Source organism: Arctopsyche grandis, chromosome 6, assembly GCF_051622035.1.
Source record: "Arctopsyche grandis isolate Sample6627 chromosome 6, ASM5162203v2, whole genome shotgun sequence".
Classification (NCBI taxonomy): domain Eukaryota; kingdom Metazoa; phylum Arthropoda; class Insecta; order Trichoptera; family Hydropsychidae; genus Arctopsyche; species Arctopsyche grandis.
In genome coordinates this window covers 2,787,501-2,813,248 of record NC_135360.1, presented here as the reverse complement: position 1 = coordinate 2,813,248, position 25,748 = coordinate 2,787,501, and the positions used below count along the sequence as shown (strand labels likewise).

The 25,748-nt window shown below is 37.6% G+C and overlaps 3 protein-coding genes and 2 long non-coding RNA genes across 10 annotated transcripts in view; 4 read left to right on the top strand and 1 right to left on the bottom strand.

Moving 5' to 3' along the window:
- The window catches only part of LOC143913567 (uncharacterized), a 781,442-nt gene that overhangs the window by 365,947 nt on the left and 389,747 nt on the right, over positions 1 to 25,748 (top strand). Inside the window, exon 1 of one of the 2 annotated variants that reach the window (XM_077433444.1) lies at positions 20,987 to 21,871. The exons of the other annotated variant lie outside the window; for it this stretch is intronic. Coding sequence (XP_077289570.1) covers positions 21,256 to 21,696 — 441 coding nt within the window. The 5' untranslated portion in view covers positions 20,987 to 21,255 and the 3' untranslated portion in view covers positions 21,697 to 21,871. Of the gene's footprint in view, positions 1 to 20,986; positions 21,872 to 25,748 lie in introns of those variants that run through there. 2 annotated transcript variants of the gene reach the window in all.
- The window catches only part of LOC143913589 (uncharacterized), a 459,558-nt gene that overhangs the window by 246,289 nt on the left and 187,521 nt on the right, over positions 1 to 25,748 (top strand). The window lies entirely within an intron of this gene.
- LOC143912792 (uncharacterized) lies at positions 9,287 to 13,280 on the bottom strand. Its single transcript, XM_077432172.1, has 4 exons — positions 12,913 to 13,280; positions 12,593 to 12,789; positions 12,099 to 12,518; positions 9,287 to 11,112 (listed from the first exon to the last, which is right to left on the bottom strand). The coding sequence occupies exons 1-4, from the start codon at positions 13,196 to 13,198 to the stop codon at positions 10,588 to 10,590; spliced, it is 1,428 nt and encodes a 475-aa protein (XP_077288298.1). The 5' UTR covers positions 13,199 to 13,280; the 3' UTR covers positions 9,287 to 10,587.
- Positions 14,783 to 16,978, top strand: LOC143913588 (uncharacterized). Of its 5 annotated transcripts, none has more exons than XR_013260737.1 (6): positions 14,783 to 15,015; positions 15,096 to 15,128; positions 15,212 to 15,265; positions 15,361 to 15,393; positions 15,456 to 15,488; positions 15,576 to 16,978. It is a non-coding gene; the product is annotated as an uncharacterized LOC143913588 (long non-coding RNA). The 5 variants fall into 5 exon arrangements; XR_013260739.1 differs by having other exon boundaries at positions 14,783 to 15,006; positions 15,576 to 16,590; XR_013260736.1 differs by lacking the exon at positions 15,361 to 15,393 and having other exon boundaries at positions 14,792 to 14,929; positions 15,576 to 16,590.
- LOC143913504 (kelch-like protein 25) lies at positions 15,576 to 19,649 on the top strand. Its single transcript, XM_077433347.1, has 11 exons — positions 15,576 to 17,091; positions 17,159 to 17,300; positions 17,378 to 17,517; positions 17,603 to 17,778; positions 17,843 to 18,040; positions 18,108 to 18,275; positions 18,351 to 18,506; positions 18,577 to 18,737; positions 18,806 to 19,016; positions 19,108 to 19,288; positions 19,362 to 19,649. The coding sequence occupies exons 2-11, from the start codon at positions 17,188 to 17,190 to the stop codon at positions 19,502 to 19,504; spliced, it is 1,647 nt and encodes a 548-aa protein (XP_077289473.1). The 5' UTR covers positions 15,576 to 17,091; positions 17,159 to 17,187; the 3' UTR covers positions 19,505 to 19,649.

Sequence of the window (25,748 nt, the reverse complement as noted above, 5' to 3'; positions counted from 1 at the left end):
GGCTCGCTTATACGACATGGTCGAGTTTGGTTGCCTTCCTGCGAGTGGGAACCAACTCGGCTGGATTCGGAGAGCCACTACTCACTCTGTCTTCAGCTGTCATATAATAAACACGTGCATTAACATGCCAGTCGTCTCATTCGTTCATCCTCCATAAAATTATTATAAAAAGTCACAATTTAATTAATTTTGGCTTTATTCGCGAACGACATATTGTACTGATTGATTTTATTTAGTAATGAATTGAAACGTTAAAAATTGGCGATCAAATTGGTGTGAGGTTCAACCATTTTTCTTCGACTGAAATCGAACGAAAACACACAAGTGAATTAACTTTTTAAATTCAAATTCAAATATTTTTCCTTGATGTATTGCATAAATACCAACAGCCGACTGCAATCATCAACATCAGTCGACTCGTCCAGTTGAATACTCTCTCTCTTGGACTGGCTTTGACATCTTTTACTACTTACAGTAAAATATTATCACTGAGATCTTGCTTGCGTTATTGCTTTCGTGCTTCAGAGCCTTATAGAAATTTAGCAATTATTACTAATGCACATTGTTTTAACAATTCCGCGGCTATTGTATGAAGCTTTTTTTTAGCATCCAGATATGCCATTTGATGCGAAGCTTCTAAAAAGGGCTTTTGAATGGCTGCGACGCTAAATTTTGTGATAAGATCGCAGAGCTGTCACATCGTGCCTTCTTAGACAACAAGGTAGAGTTGTCAACTGTGATGGTTAAAAATAAAGGAGGTATGTAAAAAGAGAACATTTAACAAAAAACTGCACCCCCCCCCCACCCTTAAAAATACATTATGAGACAAAAAAGCGCCAAAGGCAATTTTTTTTACATAAAACTCTAAAATAAAAATTCAAATGTAAAGATATATGTATTTTTATGTAGTAGTATCGAAATATTTTTTAAGACAAATTTACACAAAAGTCCAATTACAAATGAAATATGACTTATTCCAATTTCATAATAACCGGCATATACATAAATGTACATAGTAATAGTTAATATTAATAATAGGAACATGAAAAGTGCGCTTAAAAAATAATTGTTGAATTCAATCATCTTCATTCTCATTCTCAATTTCATCATATCTGTTGTTATACTTATCGACACTGCTAATTTGTACTGCAAAAGTCTCTTATTTTCTTTTATTTCTGTATAAAATTCTGTACATGAAATATTTTTATAATTATAAACAACAGTCAAAATACCCGAGATTTCATGTTTTGACTGACATGTTCAATTATATTTGTTGCACTATAACGCGAATGCAAACTATGGCTAATTTCCAATCCATTTAATTCTTGTAAAAGTAATAGATCAAAACAATCAGAATATGGTCTGTCATGTTTTGCTATAAAATAAGCAGTTCTAAAAACTTTACTGGTTCGATACAATGTCCGAGTCATTCATAATATCTAAAATCTTTTCAAAAGGCTGCTCTTTCGAACTTACTATAATTTTTTCGGCGTTAATATGCGCTTGTGATTTCAAATGATCGCCAATTTTTTTCTCAAATATGCTAATTAAGCGCTCCTATTGTTTCCGTACTAGAAATTGAAATCGAGCTCCATTCTTCAGAAATGCTAACTCATTTAGATTTAAAAGTTGAAGGACTTTTTACATTACAACAAATATCATCTATCTAATCTATAATTTGGAAAGAGACTTTGTATGTATCCTTGGTCGTCGTCGTCGTCCGTAGATCGGTGACGTCATCGAACACGTGATTCGATTTTTTTTTTTTTTTCGATCCATGGGCGCCGATTTGTTTTTTTCGATTCAATGGATTCACCCCCGCGGGGGCGCAAGGCGAGTAGCTTCATGGGGTCCCGCCAGGGGCGCCACAAGGGGCGCAGCCCCGTGGGGCCCCGAAGGGGGCCCGGGGGGCCCAGCCTCATGGGGCGCAGCCCCATGGGGCTCAAAAGGGGGCGCCACGAGGGGCGCAGCCCCGTGGGGCCCCGGGGGGGCCCAGCCTCATGGGGCGCAGCCCCATGGGGCTCAAAAGGGGGCGCCACAAGGGGCGCAGCCCCGTGGGGCCCCGAAGGGGGCCCGGGGGGCCCAGCCTCATGGGGCGCAGCCCCATGGGGCTCAAAAGGGGGCGCCACAAGGGGCGCAGCCCCGTGGGGCCCCGAATGGGGGCCCGGGGGGCCCAGCCTCATGGGGCGCAGCCCCATGGGGCTCAAAAGGGGGCGCCACAAGGGGCGCAGCCCCGTGGGGCCCCGAAGGGGGCCCGGGGGGCCCAGCCTCATGGGGCGCAAGCCCTAATAGGCATTAACTAAGGGGGGCGAAGCCCTAGACGGCAATTAATCATGGGGGCGCGGAGGGGCGAAGCCCCAAAAGGCATTAGTTAAGGGGGGCGATGCCCTAAACGGCAGTTAATCATGGGGGCGCGGAGGGGCGAAGCCCTAAAAGGCATTAGCTAAGGGGGGCGAAGCCCTAAACGGCAATTAATCTTGGGGGCGCGGGGGGCGAAGCCCTAAAAGGCATTAACTAGGGGGGGCGAAGCCCTAGACGGCATTTAATCATGGGGGTGCGGAGGGGCGAAGCCCTAAAAGGCATTAACTAAGGGGGGCGAAGCCCTAAAAGGCATTAACTAAGGGGGGCGAAGCCCTAGACGGCTTTAAATCATGGGGGCGCGGAGGGGCGAAGCCCTAAAAGGCAACTGATCATGGGGGCGAAGCCCTAAACGGCAATTGCTCATGGGGCGTGGAGGGGCGAAGCCCTAGAAGGCAAAGGCTCAGGGGGGTGCCGAGGGCGAAGCCCTAGAAGGCAAAAAAAAAATTGATTTTTTTTTTTGATTTTTGTTTTTTTATTTTTTTTTTTGATTTTTTTTTTGATTTTTTTTTTATTTTTTTTTTAAGTTTTTTTTAAAATTTTTTTTTAAAATTTTAAAATTTTTTAATTTTTTTTAATTAATTTTTTTTCATGAGGGCGCAGCCTCATGGGGCGCAGCCCCATGGGGCTCAAAAGGGGGCGCAGCTTTATGGGGCACAGCCTTATCGGCCGCAGCCTTATGGGGCGCAGCCTTATGGGGCGCTGTCTTATGGGGCGCAGCCTTAGGGGCGCAGTCTTATGGGGCGCAGCCTTAGGGGCGCAGTCTTATGGGGCGCCGCCCTAGGGGCGGAGGGGCGAAGCCCTAAAAGGCATTAACTAAGGGGGGCGAAGCCCTAAACGGCAATTAATCTTGGGGGCGCGGGGGGCGAAGCCCTAAAAGGCATTAACTAAGGGGGGCGAAGCCCTAGACGGCATTTAATCATGGGGGTGCGGAGGGGCGAAGCCCTAAAAGGCATTAACTAAGGGGGGCGAAGCCCTAAACGGCAATTAATCTTGGGGGCGCGGGGGGCGAAGCCCTAAAAGGCATTAACTAAGGGGGGCGAAGCCCTAAACGGCAATTAATCTTGGGGGCGCGGGGGGCGAAGCCCTAAAAGGCATTAACTAAGGGGGGCGAAGCCCTAGACGGCTTTGAATCATGGGGGCGCGGAGGGGCGAAGCCCTAAAAGGCAACTGATCATGGGGGCGAAGCCCTAAACGGCAATTGCTCATGGGGCGTGGAGGGGCGAAGCCCTAGAAGGCAAAGGCTCTGGGGGGTGCCGAGGGCGAAGCCCTAGAAGGCAAAAAAAAAAAATTTTTTTTTTTTTGATTTTTTTTTTATTTTTTTTTTTAATTTTTAAATTTTTTTTTTTTTTTTTAATTAAATTAGCCCCATGGGGCTCAAAAGGGGGCGCCCAGCCTCATGGGGCGCAAGCCCTAATAGGCATTAACTAAGGGGGGCGAAGCCCTAGACGGCAATTAATCATGGGGGCGCGGAGGGGCGAAGCCCTAAAAGGCAACTGATCATGGGGGCGAAGCCTTAGACGGGATTTAATCATGGGGGCGCGGAGGGGCGAAGCCCTAAAAGGCATTAACTAAGGGGGGCGAAGCCCGAAACGGCAATTAATCTTGGGGGCGCGGGGGGCGAAGCCCTAAAAGGCATTAACTAAGGGGGGCGAAGCCCTAGACAGCTTTGAATCATGGGGGCGCGGAGGGGCGAAGCCCTAAAAGGCAACTGATCATGGGGGCGAAGCCCTAAACGGCAATTGCTCATGGGGCGTGGAGGGGCGAAGCCCTAGAAGGCAAAGGCTCAGGGGGGTGCCGAGGGCGAAGCCCTAGAAGGCAAAAAAAAAAAAATCCGTAGATCGGTGACGTCATCGAACACGTGATTCGATTTTTTTTTTTTTTCGATCCATGGGCGCCGATTTGTTTTTTTCGATTCAATGGATTCACCCCCGCGGGGGCGCAAGTAGCTTCATGGGGCCCCGCCAGGGGCGCCACAAGGGGCGCAGCCCCGTGGGGCCCCGAAGGGGGCCCGGAGGGCGCAGCCTCATGGGGCGCAGCCCCATGGGGCTCAAAAGGGGGCACAGCCTTATCGGCCGCAGCCTTATGGGGCGCAACCTTATGGGGCGCAGCCTTATGGGGCGCTGTCTTATGGGGCGCAGCCTTAGGGGCGCAGCCTTATGGGGCGCCGCCTTATGGGGCGCCGCCTTATGGAGCTTAGCCACATGGGGCCCCGAAGGGGACGCAAGGGGGCGCAGCCTCATGGGGCGCAGCCCCATGGGGCCCCAAAGGGGGCGCAGCCTCATGGGGCATAGCCCCATGGGGCCCCGAAGGGGGCGCAGGGGGGCGCAGCCTCATGGGGCGTAGCCTTATGGGGCGCTGTCTTATGGGGCGCAGTCTTATGGGGCGCAGTCTTATGGGGCGCCGCCTTATGGAGCTTAGCCGCATGCGGCCCCGAAGGGGGCGCAGCCTCATGGGGCGCAGCCCCATGGGGCCCCAAAGGGGGCGCAGCCTCATGGGGCCCCGAAGGGGGTGCAGCCTCATTGGGCCCCAAAGGGGGCGCAGCCTCATGGGGCGCAGCCCCATGGGGCCCCGAAGGGGGCGCAGGGGGGCGCAGCCTCATGGGGCGCCGCCTTATGGGGCGCTGCCTTATGGGGCGCCGCCTTATGGGGCGCAGCCTTATGGGGCGCTGTCTTATGGGGCGCAGCCTTATGGGGCGCCGCCATATGGGGCGCTGCCTTATGGGGCGCCGCCTTATGGGGCGCCGCCTTATGGAGCTTAGCCGCATGGGGCCCCGAAGGGGGCGCAAGGGGGCGCAGCCCCATGGGGCCCCAAAGGGGGCGTAGCCTCATGGGGCGAAGCCCCATGGGGCGCAGACTTATGAGGCGAAGCCCTAAACGGCAACTGATCATGGGGGCGAAGCCCTTGACGGCATTTAATCATGGGGGCGCGGAGGGGCGAAGCCCTAATAGGCATTAACTAAGGGGGGCGAAGCCCTAGGCGGCATTTAATCATGAGGGTGCGGAGGGGCGAAGCCCCAAAAGGCATTAATTATGGGGGGCGAAGCCCTAAACGGCATTTAATAATGGGGCAATTGCTCATGGGGCGTGGAGGGGCGAAGCCCTAGAAGGCAAAGGCTCAGGGGGGTGCCGAGGGCGAAGCCCTAGAAGGCAAAAAAAAAATTTGATTTTTTTTTTTGATCTTTTAAAATTTTTTTTTTGATTTTTTTTTTTGATTTTTTTTTTATTTTTTTTTTATTTTTTTTTAAATTTTTTTTTAAAATTTTGTTTTAAAATTTTAAAATTTTTTTTTTTTTTTAATTTAAATTAGCTTAGTCATGTTTAAGCGGTTTATATTATAAACACTGAGCGAAGCCGGGTAATACAGCTAGTATCCAATATTATTAGACTTAAATATTAACCAGGGATATTTGTGTTTTTTTTTCTTCCCACATCCGTACTCCATTTTTCTTGAAGTCATTTTTATTTAAGAAAAACTATTTTTATAATTTTAAATCAAAATTAAATACGTATATTCTAAATGTATAATGCAGTAAAAAATCACTATTCAACATATGGTTAAACTACTTAATGACTAAATATGAATTTTAATTACGACATAAAACTATTTAGCACTGTCTCTAAAATATTATTATTAACCAGAATTAAATTAACTAATTTAAAACTAGGAATTAACAACTATATTAACTGTTTAAAATGAAAAAGAAAAATATTATCGCCCGTTTAACTCAAAAGGATGAGAACGAACTAAAGAAAATACAGTATCATGTTATTTGAGCCACTTGCCATATGCAGAAACTTTCACATATTTTTTTTCTATTTGGGAGCATCCTTATCTACTGAATGTTTTTTTTATACGCATCCATTACTGCTTAATTTATTGCGTAACTTCTCGTGACCATACAAAAAAATCAGTCCCTCTTTTTGCGTTGTGCAAGAAATGCATCAATGTGTCCTCAAAGCAATCTTCGAGCGATGAATGAATTCTTCAGTTCATGACACAAAGCCATTTGTTTCGTCGCCGCCCCTGAGAACACCACCTACCTACAATTAAACATCCACCCTAGACAATGGTTTGAGCTGCCATAAGCGAAAAAGGTCCAGGGCCCATTTATTTCGTTAATGGGTCCATGAATGGGGACCAATATTTAAAAGTGCTAAAGACACATCTGGTGTCTCACATAAAGCCTAGTGGTATCCTTTATGTGAGCAACAGCGCTGCTTGTGATCGATTTTGGGTGAAAAATATTGCAAAAGTGGTAAAACTTTTCGAAAAAATTAAATTTTTATACTATTGGAAACCCTTATTATTTATTTTATATATAAACGATATTGTTAAGGTAATTAAGAATTGTAAAATACATGTGTTTGCAGATGATACATTGATATATATAATTGGAAAGAATGTTGATGTAATGTCTGACCTTTTAAATATAGAATTAAATTATGTGAATGACTGGTTGTTTGAAAATAAATTAATGCCGAATGTGAATAAAACAAAAATGATGTGGTTGAATGGTAAAAATAAAAATATATTGATAATAATTTAATTGAAAAAGTTGAAAATATAAAATAGTTAGGAATAAACATAGACTCAGGACTAAATTTTAAGATGCACGCTGACTATATAATAAAAAAAATGGCTAGAAAAGTTGGTATATTATATTATGTAGATTAAGAAATATTTTAAGTAAGAAAAGTAAAATTTTAGTGTATAATTCAATCATCTTGCTACATGTGGTTTATTGTGCCACTGTGCTTAATTTGTTTAGTGGCCAAGATTTAGAAAAAACGCAAAAAATACAGAATAATGCTATGAGAGGTATTTTGAATGTGAGTAGATTGGAAGTATGATAGATGAATTGGATGGATGAGTATTAGAATTTATTTATTTATTTATTTATTTATTTGGAAAATTTACAGTTTATTGAGTTACATAGATTGATAGTAAAAAAAATATAATTATGTTAAGTAAACCATTAATAATTTTCACATATAGGTAAAAAAAAGAAAAGCTCAAACATTTAAAATAAGAAACAAAAATGATAATAGAGTAAGATAGTTAGAGAAAACAAAAAGAAAAAAATAGAAATAACAGTATAATAAAAATATCAAAATAATAAGAATAATAATATGATAAAAATTATGAAATAATAAAAATAATATAATATATAACAAAAAACAAAAAGACAAAATAAATACATCAAAATAAAAATTCATAATCACAATCGTAAATTTTCAATAAATTAATCATCGAAAAACAAATTTGCAATAATCACTCTAGCTTGTATAGCATTAATATTAAATAAGTCAAACATGGAAATTGTTAAAATTAGTGTGTTGACGGTGGAGCTTGCACGCCAGATGAATGAGCTTCTTCCATAATTAGAAAAAGTATTAGGTATGTAAAGGAGCTCATTACATCTAGTCATTCTATTTGGTACATGCAATGATAGTCTGCTCAATAATTGAGGACAGTCGATCGAGCCGTTAAGGATGTTCAAAATTGTTGAGATGTCAGCTATCTCCCTTCTTTTGACAAGTGGAAGTAGATGCTGACACCTACAAGCATCTTCATAGGAAGTATAGGATAATCCAAAACGGCTACTGATGTACCTCAAGAACCTCTTCTGAATGCGCTCCAATCTGTCTCTTGCACCAGAGTACTCTGGGTTCCAAACTTGGGATGCAAACTCAACAATACTTCTTACGTATGCACAATATAGTATTTTGTATGATTGTATAGAAGTAAAGCATTTGGAGGACCGGATGACGAACCCGAGGGCCTTCGACGCTCGAGCTACAACATTGTCAATATGTTTACTAAAGGATAGATCAGAGTTTAAAAAGACTCCCAAATCCCTAATTTCCGATACCCTTGTGAGTCTAAGTCCGTTGATTGAATGAGGAAAGTCAACTGGACATAGTTTTCTGGTGAAGGTTATGCAGGAGCATTTTGCTACATTAATTTCCAACTTATTTATGCTGCAATAAGCCTCTAGCCTGAACAAATCATCTTGTAGGGCCAAAGCATCATTTCGGTTGTCTATTCTCTTGAAAATCTTCATATCATCAGCAAATAATAGTACACTTGAATTCTGAAAACATTTTTCAATATCGAAGATGAAAATATTGAATAATAGAGGTCCCAAGAGGGAGCCTTGTGGAACACCAGAAGGAATATTCATCCATTTCGATATAAATCCATTTAATAAGACAGCCTGTGATCGACGTGTAATGTATGAGGTGAACCATCTATAGAGATCACCATGAATACCGATCTGTAAAAGTTTTTCAATTAGTCTAAATATTAGTACACTGTCATTTGTTAAGTTAGATCACAAGTTATTGCCTAAGTACTTTGATGATTATATAATAAGGAATAGAGTTGTAAGTAGAGTAAGAAAAAATAAGACAGCGGGGGGGTGTTTTTCACAGGGGTGTGCTCATGCATAATGCCCTCCCTGAGTGCATCAGGTCTGCTACGACCATGGATGCATTCTTGCGAGGTGCGAAGAGACACCTCTGTGAGGGACAGTACATATAAATTTTAGAGTTAAGTATAATAATAAGATGTATTTTTAAATTAGCTTAATAGCTAAGATAATATATGTAAATAAATAAATTTTGATTTTTGAATTTTTTATGCCGGGTCGCGACCCGGGACCGATAAAACGTTGCGGGACGCCGTACCCGCTATTAACCCTGCATACATATGTCCTGCGGCAGATTGTAATAAAAAAAATTCGGGTGTGACCAACCCATGACTTTATCTATGTATTTGATGAATATAAGAAGGTTACAAAACAAAATTCGATATTGAACTGATGACTATGATAGCGATACAAATTGAGCGCAAATGTATGGAAATTTACCCAAAACAAAAGATCTACTTCCGGTTGTCAGATTTTGTTCAAATTTTTTTTATTACTAAAAATCACTATCAGTATTATACTCATTAAATATCAAGAAAATAAAAATAATTTTAAAGGTCAAAATAAAATAATGAAATATTGTTTTAAAAAAAAATACTATTTCCGGTTTACAAACTCTGACCAAAACCCTACCAGCTCTAAGTTAGTACACAAAGGATAGAAATATAAATTTTCAGCTTAATACGTTCAGGGGTGCGGACAGAGGAGTGGGCACAACATTTTTGAACTTTCCACGAGGAAAAAAATCCCACTTCCGGTTCATTAAATTAAGTAATTTTTTTTTATTTTTACTTAAAATCACTATTTTTATTATACACATTAAATATCAAGAAGCTTAAAACAATTTAAAAGGTCAAAATAAAATAATGAAAAAATAATGAAATATTGTTTTTAAAAAAAATACTACTTTCGGTTTACGAATTCTGACCAAAACCCTACCAGCTCTAAGTAAGTACACAAAGGATAGAAATATAAATTTTCAGCTTAATACGTTCAGGGGTGCGGACAGAGTAGTGGGCACAACATTTTCAACCATTCCACGAGGAAAAAAATCCCACTTCCGGTTTATAAATTTTAATATTTTTTTTTTATTTTCATCACACTGCTACAAGAATTATATTTGAATTTTTTTGTGACGAACACACATGTTTAAGGGGTCGAAAAAAATAGTGGAAGAAAAATCGAACAAGAGTAAACTGCCACTTCCGGTTGACAGATACTTACTAAATTTTATAAATAAGTTGCTATTAAGCTTAAACTTTTAGATATGAAATTTCAGTTCAAAAAACCAAAAGGTTTCTGAGGAAAACATAAAAAACCTCGATTCTCTAGAGTAAAAGTACTACTTCCGGTTCAGATAGAAATATTTAAAAAATATAAGGTTATAAAAATTATTATTTCTATCATAATTAAAAAAAATTCAGTCTGATTCAGTTAGTGGTTTGGGAGATAATTGAATTCAAAAACTTAAAAAAAAGAGGACACCTATAAGGCGAGGTACCATTTCCGGTCAATTTAAAAATTTGAAAAAAAATTACGACGTGTCGATAAGAATTTCATTGATCGATACTAAGTTTCAGTTCGATAGGACTAACGGTGTTAAAAATATCCCCAAAATACACACACACACAGACACACACACACACACACACATTTTTTCTAGATCATGAAAACGTGATCAGTGATCGATTCTGAGTTCGAATCAGTCAAAATCTCGAGTTCGAATTTTCGCATGATCACAAAACTTCATCTATTGTTACTACGTACATAGATAAAGTAACAATCGTGTAATTATGTTAAATTAAAATAGAAGGAACTAACAGATATGTGTGATGATATTTAATGTGCGCTTCGTGACGCTTCGTATGTGCTTTTAGTTTTGTTTCCTTTCTGAATTCTTTCGAACATATTTTGCATTTGTGCAGTGTTTTATCGGTGTGTCGTTTGTTATGTAATTGCAATGATGATTTCGTTTTTAGCTCTTTTGAACGTGGTTTGCATTTATGTAGTGTTTTTTTAGTGTGTTGTTTGGTATGCGCTTGTAATGACAACCTCGTTTCAAACGCTTCCGAGCATATTTTGCACTTGTGTAGTGTTTTGTCAGAGTGGCACTTCGAATTGTGTATTTCTAATGTTATTATTGTTTTGAATTCTTTTCGGCACGGTTTACATTTCAGTTTTTTCTCAATGTGAAATTTCATAAAATGCGTCCTCAATGTTTGTTTGCTCTTAAATTGTTTGAAACAGATCTTGCATTGGTTTAGTTTGTTGGAATGCGGATTGTTGAAACTATTCTGTGCTCGAGACACACTTGAAGTAATCTACAAGAGAGGAATTTTAAATATATACACATAATATATCTTATGAGTGAAAACAATTTGACGAAAAGAGTGTAAATTCACTAGTTAAATAAAATTAAACTAATATAGTATAGAATTATGCCTCCGAATTAATTGAAGATAATGTCACTTTAGTGAGTTCAGCACATTGTCCAACATTTTCAACAAAATTTAAATGAAAGATTTTATCTATGAATTTCTGGATAATTTGCGTTGCATAAACATACACTATCTCCTTCAAATAGCCCCACAGGAAGAAATCACATGCTGATAAATCAGATGATCTTGGAAGTCAGGCAATATTCCGGAAACAAACATGAAACACTACATTTATTGTGTGCAATTTATTGTGTGCAATTTGTATCCGTCATGCTGGAAACTAACTACACCAGAATTTCTATTTCTTTAAATATATGAAATTTACCACAGTTCAATGACAGATTGCCCTCAAACTGATAATGTGGCCAAATGTGTAAATATTTCAATTAAAATCACAATTAGACATAATGGATAGGTACGAGCCAATGTCTGAGGAACCGTTTAGATAATTAAATCAGATAAATTGGCAAAAACTCTAAGCAAAGATAGACTTGGATGCTACAATTATCCAAATCTGACTTTATACTTCAAATTATACCTTGTATGTTTTTTTTCAAATGAGACTTTATCCAATAGCTCTCAGTCGGTAGCAGCACATGCCATACTGCTTGCTATTTTGTAATTTAAAAAAAGTCCAAGAGATCATTATGCTGTGGAAAGTGATAAGATTATGTCAATAACATGTTGAGGTTTGTTTGATGTACATTAGAACTCATCTGAATGACATAATCGTCAAAAAATAACTATAGCATAATGCTACCCTGTGCAGTATACTTTTATTCATGTTTCAATTCAAGTTACTAATCATAAAAATGTTTCCGCATCACCATATAAATGTATTTCAATAAAAATGAATATGAACATGTTACCTTTTTTCCTTGGCCACTGTTTTGTGAGTTGTGATTATTTAGATTTTTAAGACCACTTTCACCAATTGGTGGAAGACTATACGGCAATGGATTGGAACCGAAATTCTCATTCTCCCACACTAGATCTTCCAAAATTACTTCTTCCACCTTAATATTGGTGCTATCTACGCAAGACGTAGTATCAACGACGCTCGGTCTTTTACCTCCATTATCTGTTAGTCTTTCATCATCCTCATCATCATCAATACTCGCATTCACCCAAATTGAATCAGCAGTTACAACTTTTGGCACGCATTGTGACAATCTTAATCTCACAGTTTTATCGTGGCGTGAACAGTTTCGTTTGAAATTGGCGAACATGAGCACTTTCGATTTGCACGTCGCACATATCGAATCTGGCAGTGTATCATTTTTTTGCACCTGCAACACAAATTGAGATTATGCTTTTGAAAAGTTGACAAGACGGGCAAGTTTGACAATGCTGGATGACTGACTTTAAGCTGACAGCAGTTTCGGATGAGTTCTAGTAACGAGTCATTGTCGTCGTATATTGAAATAGAGGATTCAGCTGGTACAAAACATAGACAGAGGCGACAATTCATCGCGCTGTAAATGTCAGCTGTCACTTTGACAGTTGACACATGCAGTATTACCAACGATTTTAAATCGATGCCATCGTGCGCATTCCAGCCTAGAAAATATAATAATAGAATATAATAGAAGGGCCCTTGCGAATAAATGCTTGTTGACAATGTTACGCGGTACGTCTCTATAAGTACGCTACATCGCACGGAATACAATCAGATCAATTTACTTATACAAGTGTATCCCATGTTGTTTATTGTGTGTTTTTGAATCCATTGTGCTTGCCCATGTTGCGAGTAATATAAACAAACGGAGAAGTTTTTATCGGACATATGTCTAGCACCGAGCATCAAATACACCTGATGTCTGTGGACTAGGGTTTCTGACCTGGGTTGACACGGGACAGACATTCCCGGGAATTCACTGAATTTTTGTTGTCCCGTGTCCCGGGAATTCTTATCTCGAATTCCGGGAATTGGATTTAAAAAAAATTTGAAAATATACAACATTTTCATGACTGCACGAAGGGAAATAATAAATCAAATACACAAAGAATCGTAAAATATTCTCAAAGGTTTGTTTTTTATCAGTAAGTACAGCGCATTCCCCAAACGTGGAAGTTTTATGAGCATAATGGTTCTGTGCTTTTGGCCAAAATCGTTTCTTGTAATTCTATTTTTGGAAAATCTCAACACCGAAGGACTTGAACTTACCGACGAATTATTCTGGGAATTGAAAATTAAAATCGAAGAAAGAAGATGCCTAAAACTGATTTGTTTTAACACAAATTTGAAATAATTCTAATTTTTTATCGAGCAAAACATTATTTAAATGTTGTAATAAAAGCGAATGTATATCCTACGGTGAAACTATTATCCTTCTTGTATTGACGATTCCACAATGGATGAAACAACCGTCACAGAACAACCGGTCGCTCTAGATCGGTCACACGTGATCACTCAGCACTCCGAACCGTACAAAATAACGTAAAAAAAAATAGCCTCGACTTTAAAAAATAAATTAAAATATACATGCTGACAGGAGAAAAAACCGATAATTTAAAAAAATTGTTTTCTTCCCTTTTAACAATAAAATCAACTTCGACCGAAACTGAAAGAGATTTTTCCATTGCTGGAAATTTTTGTACCAAACCTAGAAATAGGCTTTCGGATTCGGATAAAATTTAAATATTTTAGTATTCTTCAGAAGCTATTTTAAATAAGTTAACACAACTTTATAATTACATTTTCTCCAGTTAATAGATATATTATGTATTGTGATATATTAAATTGAAAAAAAAAAGTTTTTTTTACATGTTTCCCGGGATTCCGGGCTCCGTCCCGTGTCCCGGGAATTGAAAAAGTCCGGGAATACAGAAACCCTACTGTGGAAATCGTCAAAATTATTTATTAAAAAGAAAATTATTTAGGAATGTCTGTGGACAATCGTCACTTGACAACAATATGACGCCTAAAGCCACTTCTATTAATATAACATTTCTCTGTTCCAACCAAATGGTTCAATATTATTCTGAACTAGTAATTTTTAATATAAACCGATTAAACATGACTAATCTTATAGTAAACATTGTATTAAATTTATTTGAATAGCTTTATTTTATATAAATTTATTTGAATATTCATTTGTTTTTTTTTTTATTAAATTGACTGTTACGAACAAACAAACATATAAGTAAACTAAGTCTCTTTTGAAATTATATGTATACCAAAATCGCCTTCGCCCCTGATGCCTGCACCCCTAACACCTTCATCTTGAGATACATCATGAAATACATCATGAAATATATCATGAGATACATCATGAAATATTTGTATTTTGCCCATATTAATAATTGTATTCCTCCCCCCACCCCTCCCTCTCTCGTCATGTCACGTTTATGCAAGAATGTTGGTGTATTAAGTTTTTTTTTTACTTTGGATTCATATAGCGATTTTTTTCTTTGGAGGGAAATTTAAACCATTTGGATTGCATTAACAACTCGAATTGTAGTTGACTCTGTATCTACATACTTGCGAATTATTTAAGTGGAGGAGAGGAAAAAAAGTCGAAAGGTAATGGTCGGATTTATAAACGTTACGAGTGGAGTGGGTAAGTGTCAAAGTGACAATTTTCAGTTGGAAGAGTTTGAAAAATCGATTTGAGCAATTGAAGATGGCCAACGCGAACGATGGCAGTGAAAATGGAAATGGAAACGAAAATGGCGACAGCAACGTCTCAATTTGCGAGTTGGACACGTTATCAATTATTATCGATTCTCGGATATGTAAAAAATCGCAAAAGCTTTTAAATTTCAGTTCGGAAAGTCAGTTCGGTGTGGAAATGAAGAGTCGAAGAGTATGATTATTAAGCAATGATTGACAATATTCATAATTACAATCACTTTTCTTTCAGGTCCATCAACGAGACACCAACGTCATCAAACGAGTAAGTCATTTTTATATTGTTTCTGTATTATTATCAATTCTTGAATATATATATTAATAATCTCAATCGCTTATAAATTTCAGCTCAGAATGTGATTCCGAAACAATAAGTGGAAGCTCGATCACATTATACGGAACGTAAGTTGTAACTGCTTATATATATTATACGAATGATTATTTATAGTAAATCACATAATATATATTGTTATTAATCGAATTATTTTAAATTTCAGCTCTGATTTAAAATAATTCGATTAATCTGAAATGTAAGTAGTAACTGCTTATATTATTTATCGATGGTAGACAATTACAATCACTTTACTTTCAGGTCCAATGGAGAGGCTGTGTCCTCAATAACTGAGTAAGTCACACCGATTAACATACACGTGTATATTATTCCTATAATATTATCAATTCTCGGATATGTTAATAATCGCTATAATTTCAGTTTCAGCTTGGATAGCTGGATAAATGGATTTCATCGTATGCTGATCTAACAAATTCTATTGGATTGTTTCCATGTCGATAAAAGACGGCGGATCCTTTCATTTAAATATATAGATATACAATAACTAGCAGATATGTTAGCGTCAGTTATACGTTTTTGAAAGGGTATAACTTTTATCTATCATAACTTTTACGATTCATCCCAATCTGTTGAGCGGCTTATGAGACAATTGAATCCAAAAACTTAAGAAAAGATCTAAAATTTAATACACATTATTTAAAATCTCGAGTTCAAATTTTCGTGTTCATAAAAGAAAATAAGAGTTCGCATTGAAGCAATGCATTTAGTATATAATATAATTTAATAGATAAGAGTTAAAACCAGTGTCAACAATTATTCTTCCATTTTTAATATAATCAGTTGTTTTTTTGTGCGGTTTTTCCGCTATCATTGAAATTATCTTGAAGAAAATACATTTTTCGGTTAAATACATAATTCTTATTAATTGCTTACTTTAGATTTTATTCCTTTTGAGTGCAAAATATGCATGGCGGATTTGAGTAGTTTGTCGAATTCTATTATCGATGATCTTAATTTTAATTTCAAAATGTGTTTTATCTGTGAGAAGATGATTATTTCAATATCGGATGAGTGGTTATTTCCATGCGGTTTTTCGTTATTATTGTAAAAACATGTTTTTGTGTAGTATAATGCCACATCCGGGTAAATAATCAAGTGCTAACCCTTTACATGTAAGTTCGAAATTAGGAGAAGGGTCAAAAATAGAAAATAGATTATTTATCATTGTCACTTAATTTTATTGATTTTATAAGTTAAATGTTTTATGAAACCAGATTTAAACGTTTATTGAGAGGGAATAAAAATAAATTCAATCTTCTCAATGATTATGAATAAATAAATAAATAAAATAACTAAACGTTACTTTGTTAATTTTAACCTTATTTTATTTACCTTAAAAATAAAATTGTTGACTTGCACGTATTTTGATGTACTTAAATATTTATTTCATTCAATTTTTACTCTCATTTTTTAATTAAATTGATATGTTTGTATATGAAATTCTTATCCATGCACTATGAAAGTACTTACTCTTTATTTATACCTATTTCACTACCAATAATTCGATATATCGGGTAAATGGCAATTTAATTCCATTATTTTTTTTTATATTTTAAATATCGCAATTATTTTCATTTTTAATAATTTTATGCATTGGCAAGAAAAGTCGATCATACTATAATATAATAATTCGAGTCCGAATCGAATCATAGCAAAACGTCGGAGTCTGACTCCACAGCCCTGATCTTAACTAAAGTTCAATTATATATTCCCCGTATGTTGGTCACCTGTCATGGCATTTATGAGCAATAATTAACTTCAGTAAATAATTAATATACGTTTCAATGCAACGAAAGGGTTGAGATATCCTTATCTATCGAGATGAAACCGCAGAATGACAGTGCTCCACATCATTCGCTGCTAATCTTTACAATTGGTAAGTCGAACTTTATATTGCTTAGCACTTATAGTTATATTGTCTAATTTTTAACTTTGTTTTTCAGGAGAAATCTAAAAGAAAATCAGAAACAAGATGTTCGTAGTGAAGGCGAGTTCCGATTTTGCGGCAAAACGGGTGGAGTATTTGTACGATGCCATGAAACGAGATAAGAAATGCGACACGAGTTTTGCTGTTGGAGGCCGATAGTATTTTAATTCGAATCCAAATATTCTTAAAATCCAAATTGTTTTGTCAGTTTAATTATCATTTATCATAATTGCAGCTTCTACGCGCACTTGGTCGTGTTATCGGCGTGCAGCGAATTCTTTTGGACAAACAAAGATCAATTGGAGGAGATATTTTCCCCTTTTGACTTTGACGTTATCGATGCAATCCTGAAGTATTGTTACACTGGAGAAATAAGTACGAGTTCATTATTATCTGAAATAATCAATTCAAAATGCGTGTGTGTTCGTCATTAAATTTAATAATTGAAATATAATTTTAGGCATAGCTGACCGTCACTACGACAAATTAATGGAGCTAGCAAATCGACTCGAAGTGAAAATTCCACCGCGACATGAAACGGTCGATCTTTCCAATTGTTTGGAAGTTTTGAAATCAAAGGAAAATTCCGATTTGAAGACAGAGGCAATGGATTTGACTCTGGGAAATTTCGAGACGGTGAGTGTTGATTATTTAAATAAATATGTCACCTAAATATTTTTCAACTCCACTTCTGTTTCAGCTGCACAAAACTAAAGATTTTCTCAATCTGCCAGTCTCCAACGTGAACGAAATCTTGAAATCGAATTATTTGAACGTGCCTTCCGAAGAAGACGTATTCAATGCTGTGAAATTGTGGGTAAATCATGATAATGCGAACCGTAAAAGTGACTTGGCACAGCTGATGAGATCCGTGAGGTTATCCTTGCTCTCGATGGAGGTATTTGAGATTAATTGAATGTTGCAGTTTATTGAAAAAAATCCATTTTAATAATTTTTTTTTTTAGTTTTTCATTGACGAAGTATTAACTTTCTGTCTTTCGTGTGCAGAGTGTATGACCACTCTTAGACAAGCAGTTAAAGACAAGAAAGATAAATCTTTCGTCCCAAGAGAGACCCCTCGTAGTAAAATAAAAGGATATAAAATGGCACTGGTTGGGGGATGGGATATTGATGTGAGTTTTGTATCACAAGTATAATATTTTGATTGGATTGTAAATTAATTATTTTATTGCATAACGTGTTTTCAGATGGCAAACACCTTCGATATATTTGATGGACTAAAGAACAGTTGGACTCTATCCAAAAATATTGGAATAAATAAATCAGATTTTGCGTCTGTCCTCGTGGGAGGTTGGATCCTTATCATCGGCGGATATAATTCTTCAAATGGATCAATGACTTCAGTAACGTTTTCCGGTGTTGCGAAGTACCTGCTTAGAGAAATCGGAATATAACCAATTTATTTGTTTTCAGGTGGAATACATCGATTTGAAAAGCGGTGAGAAAAAGCCATTGAAGCCATTAAATCAAGCTCGTTATTGGTTCTCAGCAGTGACACTTCGGCGCGGTTCGTCCACGGATGTTTACGCCATTGGTGGTTTTGGTGGTGCCGCCTTTTTATCTTCAGTGGAAAGGTGATTAAATTGCAATCATTTCATCAGATCGATTGAAAGGGAAGTTGACGATTATTGATTTCGATTAGGTGGAGCAGCAACACTGGGGATTGGGAGATCATCGCTCCATTGTTGGTGGCAGTTAGTAATCAGAGTGCTTCTGTCATCGCCGATAAAATATACATAACAGGTGGGCTTACAAGTGAATGGAAATCCTCGAATAAAGTGCAGATGTATTCAGTGGAGACCAATTCTTGGACTTACCGCGCTCAGATGATTCAGGGAAGAGCTGGTCATTCGGTGAACATCAATTAATTTTATTCACAACTATCACAAATAATATACAACTCTCCAAAATAAAATGAACTAAATTTTGATTTCACCATTTTAGAGCGTCGCATTCCAAGGAAAACTTTACGTCGCTGGTGGATTTGACTATCAAACTTCTTCTTTTTTAGACAGTGTGGAGCATTACGATCCGAATGCAAATGTGTGGACTGCATTCACCAAACTACCGAAAGCTGCATACGCAATTAGTCTCGGCTGTTTCCAAAATAAACTGTTTAGCATGGGTGAGTTTTTTTACAACTTAATTTGGATTTATGGGTCTCAAATGTAGAATTAATTTATTATTTTGATTTTCAGGTGGAAAAGATGTAAATCGTCATGAATTAAGTGATGTTTGGGAATACGACGCGACGAACAAATCTTGGAAAGCTTCAACAAGTCTGAGCAGAAAGAGAAGTGATGCAGTTGCAAATGTCATTCCATATGATTCGATTATTTGATCGACTGCAGTTTTTTTGTATTATTTGAAAAAAATGTATTTTGAAATAATCATTAAATGTACTTTTTGAATTTTTAATTTATCCAAATGTTTGAATAAATACATAATATGCAACAACTTCTCAAAATATATTTTATTTTTCCGTCAATATTTAATGTTTATTTACTCATGAATAATTAATATTATCTAAATGAACTGAAAAATCAGAGAATTAGAAGCCAAAATCAAAAACATATACATAAAAATGAATTCAATTCAATTCAATCCAGAAATGTTATATTTCATTTCTAATCTCATTTTTCTTGTTTAAATAATATCGAAATTGAAAATAAATTCTGTCTATTTCTTTAAATTTATTTCAAACAGTGGCTCTCAAATTTTTTCACACTTTTCGTCGATTAAATAATACTTTTCCATTATTCATTAAGTGATTCTCAAACTTTTCATAATTATTACTTTTATTTAAAAATGAAGATGAATTTCATATATGTTTTTGCAGTTTGCTGCATTCCAACGGCTCTCAAATGATTTTACGAAGGTTTCTCAAATACTTTTACACTTTTATTCTGTTATATCGTGGTTTTTATCGAATTGTGAAATTTGTTAACTTTTATGAGAAATAATCAATATGTTAATGTCAGTGGCTCTGAAACTTTTATTTTATTAATATGTTTTTATCCTAAAGTTAATTTCCAAATAATGTAACTTTACAAATTCAAATGATTTCACAGATTTTCGTCCGTTTATTAAATTCCAGTTATTATCAAACGGTTTGTAGTTCCAGAGATTCTCTGATAAAAAATTTTGATGAATACATATTTTTGTGTTTTCAATGATATTCGACTGATTTTAAGATGGTTTTTCACACTTTTATTAAGTTTAATATTATTTTTACGGGATAATTTTATTCATCTATGTTTCCATTAATTTTCAACAATTTCGAAAACGTTTCTCAATTATTTATTCAAAGTAATCAACATATTTCCTTTAATTGTCTTTATGCCAGCGCTTCTGAAATGTAATATGTAGTGTATTTTTCCACATACACATTTGAATTATTTGGATTTTCACTTAAAGAATTGGTATTTCTTTTGATTAATCGTGTTTTTTTTCCTTTTTGAAAGTTCCACTCTTTTTACGCACGGTAGAGTGAATTGGTTTTATACGGCTAAAGGTGTCATGACATTTTGAACGAAACTGGAGTGAGATGGCTACGATTTAAATTGTAAGTATATAAAAATTAATAAAACGTGTGTAAAACAAGGTTAATATTCACCAGCTGTATGTAGTCTCCATAGCAGTAGCTTAAAAGCATTTGCGGATCATCTTCTTCAATATACACTTGAAAACGTTGCACATAATTTAACAAACACTGATATTTGATTTCAATTCAATTGTGGCGGCTCGCTTATACGACATGGTCGAGTTTGGTTGCCTTCCTGCGAGTGGGGACCAACCCGGCTGGGTTCGGAGAGCCACTACCACTCTGTCTTCAGCTGTCATATAATAAACACGTGCATTAACATGCCAGTCGTCTCATTCGTTCATCCCCCATACTGGTGACCCCCGACATCGAGCCACGCAGCCTCGATCAATTTCAACATGCCGCTCATCCCTGCCTCGCCGAGCCAGGCGGGAAAGCTACCCGCCGCGCCCCCATCGCCATCAACACAGCACGCCGCGGCCCGCGGGTGACAATAAACGAGCAGACACGGCTACCTACCTACCTACCGACGTCCAGCCACAACGTCGATGACAGGTGCTTACAAAAATGGGGGAGCGAATGAGACGACGATCTTGACAGCTGGATGTGGAGTCATGCGCGATCCACTACACATAGAACGGTCATCCAGCACCACAAGACATACACCACCTCAGCACCATCATCATCATCATCATCATCAAGGCCCCGTCCGTCCCCACGAGCGTCGTCACGCCGAGACGGGCGGTAGCGCTACAACACCTCCACGAGCCACAACGACTCACAGTCCAGCTCGGAGTATCATCAACCACATCGATGCCCCTGCCGCCCCCGCCGCCCCACCAACCGACATCAGCCTCGGAAGAGCGGCGCCGCCGCAGCATCGCATTGATCGGCGCGACCATCGGACCACCCACCGTCCTGCTAGCGACGTCACCGCCCTCGAATCTACCGACCATTCAGGGCGGTACACCTATGTACACAGCGGATGACCCACGTCAACAATTTTTTTTCTCCCCACGTAATAATTTTTTCTCTTTGTGTAACAATAATTTTTTTCTTTTGTAAAATTTGTTTCTTTGTAATTTTGGTATCGCTGATGCTGGGGGGGGAGTGATGTGGCGGCTCGCTTATACGACATGGTCGAGTTTGGTTGCCTTCCTGCGAGTGGGGACCAACCCGGCTGGGTTCGGAGAGCTGCTACCCACTCCGTCTTCAGCTGTCATATAATAAACACGTGCATTAACATGCCAGTCGTCTCATTCGTTCATCCCCTATACAATTATAAAAATTAATTTTGAAATTCAAATTCACTAACAACAAAAACTTAATTCGTTTTTCACACGCGAAGGAAAATTATTATAAAAAGTCACTTAATGTCACAATTTAATTGATTTTTGGGTTTATTCGCGAACGACATATTGATTGATTTTAATTGATAATGAATTGAAACGTTAAAAATTCGCGATCAAATTGGCGTGAGGTTCGACCATTTTTCTTCGACTGAAATCGAATGAAAACAAACAAGTGAATTCACTTTTTAAATTCAAATTCAAATATTTTTCCTTGATGTCAACACATTCCATCAATCAACTCGTCTAGTTGAATACTCTCTTTTAGAGGACTGGCTTTGACATCTTTTACTACTTACAGTAAAATATTATCATTGAGATGTTGATTGCGCGATCGCATACATTGTTCAATAACGGAATGTGCTGAATTTCTTTTCGTGCTTCAGAGCCTAATAGAAATTTAGCAAATATTACTATACACATTGTTTTACCAATTCCTCGGCTATTTCCTTAGCATACAGATATGCCACTTGATGAGAAGCTTCTTACAAGGACTTTTGAATTGCTGCGACGCTAAAATTTGTAATAAGATCGCTGTTGTCACATCGTGCCTTTTTAGACTTCAAAGTGCTAAAACTACATACATACATATGTATGTCCTGCAGCTTCCTACAGCAGATCGTAATAAAAACAATCGTGTAATTATGTTAAATTAAAATAGAAGGAACTAAAATATACAAAAAAATCTATCTATAATGAATAAAATCTATTTAAATCTGAAAAATTAAATCACATGTGTGTATTATCATAATTTACAGCCATTCGCCATCCACTGCTGGACGAAGACTCCTTCCATTCGTCTCTGCATTGGGAAAATCTCATACATTTATCGTATTTCATCCACCTTTCTCCCCTATAAATCTCGTTATAAATTAGCAAAATTTATTAACTAAAATCGACACAGTGACGCCGATAATGCACATCATGTTTAAAATATATATACATATTAATATTTGGGGATCCTCCTGGGGTAGGGCTGCCAGATTAATATTTTAAATTTGAATATTTTAATCTCCCCCCCCCCCCCACCCCCCAAGCACAGATATTACAAGAATGATAAAAATACTTTGTAAGATCAATCCTTTTATAAACTAGTTTTTTCTTTCATTTTTCCAGTTTATTTAGTTATTTTAATATTAAATGAAATTAATTACATAATGCCAAAGAAGATTGAAAAAAAATCAATCTCAATCTCGCTTTTCTTGCTTTTTTTAAGCACCGTAAACTTGTAGTATTAACGCCACTGATGTAATCACTGCATTGGGAAAATATTCTCGATACCTCATAGATTTTTCGATTGTTACGACCAAATACGTCAAATCAAAAACTTCTATAAAACTTCTATAAATTAGATACTTAAATACAATAGGAAAATGGTTTTATCAAAATGGGAATACAAATTGTAAATATTTTGTAATTATCAAGAGATTATTTTGTTTGATGTTTACTTTTAGATTGGCCATGTTAAGCGGTTTATATTACAAATACCGAGCGAAGCCGGGTAAAAACACTAGTTCCCTATAAAATCGTGCACATAAATTCGGGAAGTACTATAAAAGATTATAATCGTTACAATTTGCGAGCATTTTAATAGTACTTCATGTCCCATGATGATGGGTGGTGATAAAGACTGTTCCTCAACGCTTAAATGGCTGCTCATATTGATGATGATAAAACATAATTGTTAGTAATGGTATGTTTGGAATTTTGCCAAAAATATATACATGTATATATTTTTCAATTTTCAATTGTGTACAGGGCCGCCGTGATAAATCCCAGGCCCTGGGAAAAATAACTTTGGGCCTTATGACCAACTAAAAAAAGATCTTGTACATTCTTATGTACTATACTACATGTGTAATATGATCAATGATTTTAAACTTGTAGTTTTCAGATTGTTAACAAAATCTATAATTTAAAGAACATTAGATCTCTTTTCATTCGCCGCACCGCTTCTTCGGTTACGGGGGTCGCGACCAACTTGAACTAAGTTAATTGTTAACTGTTAACTTCCCGGTAAACCGGGACTTGTCGTGGTTTACAGATCTCAGATTTATTAACCATAGATATTTAGTCTTATTAACTCACGAGTTAACTGCAATTTGCCGATTGTTGAAATCATGAGTTTTTTATTTCAATGTGCCTTCTATCATTCAATTATTCCCAAACGTCCCGGTCAGCAGCCCCTACGTATATTATATAACAGGACTGCCCAACTAGTCGATCACGGTATAATTTAATTTTTAGTCTATCTTCGTTTAATTTTTAAAATGTACTTATTTTGACAAATGTAACCTGAAAATACCTGAAACACAATTGAAGTATTTGTTATGCTGACATATCAATGTCAATGTTTATGCATAGATAAATACCCAATCCAGGTAAATGCAGCACAAAAGTTGGTGTCTTGATTTGGCTCTACATTTTTGACTGAAGTCGCATTTTCTGATATCGACATTATAAAATTAGACATACGAAATTCTTTAAGTGATGAGCATCTTGTCAATGTTGACGATTATCTCTTTCATAGTGTTATTCCGACTTTGAAAATATATATCTGGACAATGTCCGCGATGTCATTAATAATACATTTTAATAATAATAAGTATTTTAGTACATGTAATGTTTACTATGTAATATTACTATTTTTTTTATCAAAATTACGTTTGATAAATTGATATAGAGATACTTACTATCAATATTTTGAATAAAAATTTTTTCCCGAGTTGTATTCGTAAGTGAAACGTAAAAGAGGTTAATAAAAATAGCCTGTGTCTTCGTTTTTTCACATTTCATGTTTTTTTCGATATTAAAAAATGATATTTTTGCCATTAAAAGCAGTAAAACACAAATATGATATTTTTATTTAAATTTAGACAATTTATAAAATAGTTATAACGACCTACATTTTTAGTTCACTCAAACTCAAAAGAAGAAAGAAAATCACGCCCACTAATGGTGTAGGGGGCGTAGGGGGCGTAGGGCGCATCCTCATGGGGCGTAGCCCCATGGGGCCCCAAAGTGGGCGCAGCTTCATGGGGCGCAGCCTTATCGGGCGCAGTCTTATGGGGCGCAGCCTTATGGGGCGCAGCCTTATGGGGCGCCGCCTTATGGGGCGCAGCCTTATGGGGCGCCACCTTATGGAGCTCAGCCGCATGGGGCCCCGAAGAGGGCGCAAGGGGGCTCAGCCCCATGGGGCCCCGAAGGGGGCGCAGGGGGGCGCAGCCTCATGTGGCGCAGCCTTATGAGGCGAAGCCCTAAACGGCAACTGATCATGGGGGCGAAGCCCTAGATGGCATTTAATCATGGGGGCGTGGAGGGGCGAAGCCCTAAAAGGCATTAACTAAGGGGGGCGAAGCCCTAGACGGCAATTTATTATGGGAGCGCGGAGGGGCGAAGCCCTAAAAGGCAACCGATCATGGGGGCGAAGCCTTAGACGGCATTTAATCATGGGGGCGCGGAGGGGCGAAGCCCTAAAAGGCAACTGATCATGGGGGCGAAGCCCTAGACGGCATTTAATCATGGGGGCGCGGAGGGGCGAAACCCTAAAAGGCATCAGCTAAGGGGGGCGAAACCCTAAACGGCAATTGCTCATGGGGGCGAGGAGGGGCGAAGCCCTAGAAGGCAAAGGCTCAGGGGGGCGCCGAGGGCGAATTTTTTTTCTTTTTTTGATTTTTTTTTTATTTTTTTTT